Source organism: Haliotis asinina, chromosome 1 (genome assembly GCF_037392515.1).
Source record: "Haliotis asinina isolate JCU_RB_2024 chromosome 1, JCU_Hal_asi_v2, whole genome shotgun sequence".
NCBI classification, from domain to species: Eukaryota; Metazoa; Mollusca; class Gastropoda; order Lepetellida; family Haliotidae; genus Haliotis; species Haliotis asinina.
Genome location: NC_090280.1, coordinates 7,413,199 through 7,419,372, shown reverse-complemented (window position 1 = coordinate 7,419,372; position 6,174 = coordinate 7,413,199). Strand labels below are relative to the sequence as shown.

The following is a 6,174-nucleotide window of genomic DNA, read 5'->3' as shown; positions in this document are numbered from 1 at the left end:
TTTGGATTAGTAACTTATTATAAAATTGTTGTTCTCCTGACAGGGAACGTAAGTCCTAAAACATTCATAGTAAATTTAAATCTACCAGGTTTCAATCGTAGTATTCTTGTTGTTGTAATTTTGACTAGCATTTTGTACACTCGCCAGCAGCTAAAGGGATGGTGTAAATCCAGCTAGAGTCCATGCAGGTAGCAAAGGTACTGTAAGTCCCCATGGTCCCTAGTATGGTTACCTACCTTCTGTTGTTGGCGATCTATAGTGTGTTTTTATATTGTATTGTTTAAATAGTGATATTAGTTGTAACTCTTCATGCTAGTTTTAATTCAAATTGTCCTTTGTTGACATATTTCTTATAATATGCATATATCTCATTTAAGTGTTAAATGTTCTCCTCACGATATGGCTGAGATATTGCCGATGTGTCGTTAATTATGAATTCACTCACTCACTCATCATGAAAGGCAAATTCCAGCTTATCCCACTTTCACGTTACACCTTTCATGATACACGACCTCTAGTTTTATCCCAGAGTTACGTTACATTATACCATTTAGCTCATATCTGGAAGGGAATATCTGGGACTTAGTATTTTTTGCCCTGACGCGTTATCCTTAAATGATTTAGATCGGTGTCTGGTGGAATTACATCCCGAATTTCATCACGAGAACATGGACATATATGTACGAGGAATCCACAACAAAAGAAATGCTTTGTCCGAGACATAAACATCCTTTCAAACTGACTTAAAATCTGTACTTGTAAGCAGCGGAATTGCTGCAGTTCCAATCAACAGTCGTAACTGGGATTAGCAGCTGCAAATTTCTGACACCCATTGTTTTAAGGCTTGGTATTCAAGAATGTATTCGCCATATTGAATTTATAATGAAACACCTGGACACCTGGTGTATCTATATTTAGACCATCAGTTACTCTTATGTTAAGATCTATTGTGTGAACACCCAGTGTGTCTATATTTAGGGTGTGACTCATGTTGTTTATGGAATTCCCCACAACGTATTTTTTGACTCACCTGGATCTTATAAGGCCCCCAAACAGTCCTCCAGATCATTCCGACTTCGCTCACCAAAGAGAGAACGTATCCTCTCCAGTCTATGTTCTTGACTCTACTGGTTCTGGTAGCTGTTTACCAATGACAGAAAATTCCGTAGACCGCGATACCCTAAGGAAGAATTATTCTGGCCTCGTGCAGGCCATATAGCACGTAAAAGAATTGGTCGACAAACTGATGCAGTTTGGTTTACCTACCGTCTTCATGAAAGCAGACATTATGGAGAAACTGTCCTTCGACAGGGTCCGATCTTTATTAGATATACTTCCCCGACGAGGATCTCAGGCGTACTCCCTCTTCTGCAAAGCACTGCGGGAATGTGGAGAGATAGAAGCCATGACATTGCTGGGTTTTGAGATAGACAAGCAGATGACTGAACTGCAGGATCCCAGATGTCATTTACATCTCGGCGACAACGTGTATGTGACAGCCAAGACATGGGACGATGTTTTGAGCATTCATGTGAAGTATGAAGTGTACCCGAGTGGCATGGCCTACCCAACAAAGAGGGGCATTGTATTGAGTTTGAAACACTGGATGGAACTCCCAGGAGCTATTCGTTTCATCGAGGAGGCTGTCAAGTGGTATTGGGAGGTAATGTGTTTGTTACCATGGATAGTACGGGTATAGTGATTTGACAGAGAGCACGTAGTCACATATTGAAAACAAGAGCAACATACACTGAGAAAGACCATATCCAGAAATACATATCGTCAACTTGTGAGGACATATGAGACTAACGTATCTTTTATCATACAAATGTTGATCTGTATTTAACCGTTACTCTTTAGCTCGGGGCATGGTGGGCGAGCTGGCTAAGGTGCCAGGCTAGTGATCCAGTGAGGTTGAGGTTTCGGGATCGAGCCCACCTGTGACCGGGAGTAACAACCTTGGAGTCAACTTTGTGTGCAGACTCTTTCAGTGTTGTCGCAACCCCTAGTGTACAGTACACAACCCTGTGCACTTAATAGAACCCACGAATCCGTTGGTATATGACCAGATGGTGGCCACATGAACACGTGCATACACCTAGTTGCGGGCACAGCAACGGGCAGTAAACTTGGACAAAGTGCTGTGACTATGTGTTCCAGTTCACCCAGCTGTCAATTGGGTACCTCGTTAGGGTAGGAGAGCCACAATAAACTCGGTGCGCCTAGTGGCAGCAAGAGTTGTATACTCCACAGGGAGTTGAGATTGAAATACGATGTGCTGTTGAGATTGACATCCGGTGATCGAGGGAAAAATACCAGCCCCTTGAGCATGCACTAGTGCGTGGATATGTGCGCTATATAAATATCCAGTCTATCTATCTATCTAGAATGTTTTTGTTCGTTCGTTCTCACTGTTCACCATATATTATCCCTCCTGAAATATACAGGAATTAACAACCTTCTAAACTACAGTTTCATTGAGGTGTTTCTAGGTGTGTTTCTTGTGTGATAAACATTAGTTAAATCCACAGTAAGCCTTCCTTCTGACGGAACTGTGCAGCAGGTTGTGGACAATCATGCAGTCGACGTGGAGGTATCCACATCTGGTAAGCCCAATAGGTCCACGCACCGTACTGTTTTCAAACCAACTACTGTAGGTGCCACCACAGTCAAGTATCAGCACAACTGGTAGGTTTACTCTGGTAATTATATGCAGGAATTCAATGTTCCGTCGTCCAAGTGCACCATTTTGCACTAGCTGTAGTATATTGTAGATGTTGATGAGAACAATCAGAGATTCCAAAGGGGACAATCACATGCATATCCTTCGTTAGTCCTGCGCCCGTGCACTAATATTAGACTTTCATAACTAAATACACTTTAATTGCTTCAGGTGGTGATTACGTACACTCTGAAGCTGGGGGAGAATATATGGCTCAGGACAGAAGTGTTGTCCAGCTGTCGAACATATATGAAAGTCGGACAACATACGAGCAGATTTCCAGTTTGTGAACCAGAGAATATATGCTAATGATGGCTAAAAGAGAAAGAGGCTATTCAAAAACGGCGGCGTGCTTGACAGACGAAACATTATGATTCATATTTGATAAAGATAACGATCTCTGATACAAGTTCCTCTATCTGAAAATTGGTGATATTTCGAAAACTCAAAATTTAGACTACTTCGCCCATGGCCAAGAATATTTACATCTGCTTAAAATGCATGTTGTCTGTATTTTGGATATTCCAAAGCATATCTGGTCCTAACAAATAGAAACAGAGACCTGTCTATTTCAAGATATTGTACGGTGAAGCCTTTAAGGCCACAAAAGAATGCATTACATTATATATACTGATGGAAAAGAATAAGGGAACGCTTAGATTTATTTAGAGAAATAAGACACGTTATCATGAAGTCTCATACCTCTTGACCAAATACATCTTAAAAACAATGCTCAAAAACACAACCATACAGTTGTGATCAAGATCTTGAAGCTTGGTAGCATCCTTCACTGAAGGAAGAGTAAAGGTTACAGAAAGGTCTACAACAATGCCAAGACAGTACCTAACCAACCAGCAGAAATGGCAAGCGATCGGGAAAATACAGGGTGGGATGTCAATTTGCCAAACTGCTAGGGACATGCAAAAGTCAAAAAGCGTTATTTCACGTTTGTGGAACTTGTTCCGTCAAACTGGTGACGTGAAAATGAGACCTGGTCGTGGCCCAAGTCCAAAAACAACTGCTCGTGAAGATCGACACATACGGCTCCTTGCATTGCGGGATCGCTTTAAATCCTCTTCCAAAATCAACATTGACTTCAGGGCTAGCACTCCTGTAAGAATAAGCGACCGAACTGTAAGGAATCGGCTGAAATCAGCAGGGTTACAAGCACGAAGTCCCGTATTCGGAGTCAACATGACACGCCAACACAAGCCTTTACGACTGGCATGGGCTAGACGTCATGGCGTCCGTCAGTTACGTCACTGGAGGTATACAATGTTCAGGGACGAATCACGCTTTAACTTAGACTTTGCAGATGGTCGAATTCGTGTCTGGAGACGTCGAAATGAGCGATTTCTACCATGTACTATCAGACAACATGATCGTTACGGTGGGGGGGTCTGTTATGGTGGGGGGGGGGATCACCTACGACGGGAGGACTGAACTTCTTCGTGTAGATGGACGCCTCACACGTGTTCGTTACCGTGATGAGGTATTGAGGCCGATAGTTGTTCCCTTTCAACGTCGAGTTGGTCGAAACTTCGAGTTCCAACAAGACAATGCTCGCCCACATACAGCCCGAGTTTCGATGGAGTTCCTTCAACACCACAACGTCACAGTGCTTCCCTGGCCGGCCAAGAGTCCAGACCTTAGTCCAATTGAGCATCTTTGGGATGGCATAGGCCGTCGAGTCAGTGGTAGGGACGTCCAGCCACAAACACTGGACGCTTTGTTCATTGCTCTCCAAGAAGAGTGGCGTGCTGTTCCAAGGGCGGTAATCCGGAACTTAATCCAGAGTGTACCCCGCCGATGCCAGTCTGTTATCCGCAGACATGGGGGACACACCAGATACTGACTTTTGCTATCCACAATGTCTTGCATTTGTAGAATCGCGCTTTAATTACACTGACAGTAAATACATATATCCCTATACATTTCAGCGTTCCCTTATTCGTTTCTATCAGTATAGATTCAATCGCCTTTAGGCGGTATGGTATTAACGTCATATAAAAGCGTGTCATTATAGTCAAAGTGTCCTGACATTATTCTGACATATTTATGAGGTGTTTAGACAAGTATGAGATCTTAGTTAGTAACCGCAATATTCATAATATTTTATGATATATCAACTCGACATGGAATTTGATAATAATGTGTTGTCGACAATGTACATTTAGCATCTAATGTAAGCAGCCATGTGATCTATATTTACGTTGTTTGGCTCAAGGTTGTTGTGGACCTGATTTGGCAAAATTTCGGACATCTTGGATCTTTACACCAGAGGAAATGACTTTCACTCATATTCTTTCATAACGCGTCTGATATGGTCATTGGACGACTCCCTTACACTCGTCTATATTTAACAGTATGTGATATCAATGTGAAATAATATTTGACATAATGAACCATTTAAATTGCACTGCATATATATATTTGACATTATATTAGATGTTTTCTAACTCTAGTGTTGTCCAGTGGTTAACATATTTAGCCTGGATATCCTCCATTATCCTGTCTTGTGTGCACGTGATTGCCTTTGTATTGTTAAATGAAGTCCAATTTCGCGCCTTGGTGTCTGCATGTACATGCATCAAGTTGAAGAAAGAAACAATAGACCCTTCTTCTCCTGGATCTCATGTTCGGGGAAAACTGTCAGCATTCATTATCTATCTTTTATTTCCTGGTTTATATTTATCACGACAATTACATATTTCAATATTTTATGCAAATAATAAAATAGATTGAGTCTTGTAAATGTAGCATTTTGGCGCATTTTGTGCTTATTGCTGTATATATGCAACAGCTTATCTCTCTTGAACCTATAAATACCCGGGTTCGAAGTGATATTCATTAACCACGACTGTCGTAAGTAGGCTACTGGGTCGGGTGGCCAAGTGGTTTGACTAGGTTGACGCATGACATCGTAATTGCGTGTATTCGATGTTCACCATGTTGATCACTGGCGTCTTCTACCACGTCAGATCCTCAGGACCAGGCTGTTTTTACACAGACATACATTCGGAAGACCCAATGCTGGTTTCATTCCAGACATTTACAGAATCCTCGGAAAACATAAACTGTTGACACATAGGGAGAACCTTCTAAAGTCTGGCATTTTCGAAAAAACAACAGAAATGGAAAAGAATTGTAAAGACAGCCGTTCACAACACAGAGGTCACCAACTGGAACACACATCTCAACTGTGATCCTGACCCCCAACGCTTCAAGACCATCCACCAAATACTGCGACCTCATACAGCTTGGCTGATCTCAAAGGACTACCCTGAACTGAAAAGTGCCGCATTATCCATCATCAGAAAGTGTGCGTTATGGAGACCAGGAAGAGACACAAGGGTGTGCAAACTGTGTGACAGTATGTGCAGACCTCCTGACGCATGGTGTATGTCAGTGTGAGTCGGCTACTAACCTAAGGGATGTCCTGTGGTCTGACA

General features: G+C 42.2%; 1 protein-coding gene across 1 annotated transcript; it reads left to right on the top strand.

Annotated features, from left to right (window-relative positions):
- Positions 1-1,288: 1,288 nt before the first annotated feature.
- On the top strand, positions 1,289-3,031 carry LOC137286647 (uncharacterized). Its single transcript, XM_067818648.1, has 2 exons — positions 1,289-1,663; positions 2,894-3,031. The coding sequence occupies exons 1-2, from the start codon at positions 1,289-1,291 to the stop codon at positions 3,029-3,031; spliced, it is 513 nt and encodes a 170-aa protein (XP_067674749.1).
- Positions 3,032-6,174: the final 3,143 nt, after the last annotated feature.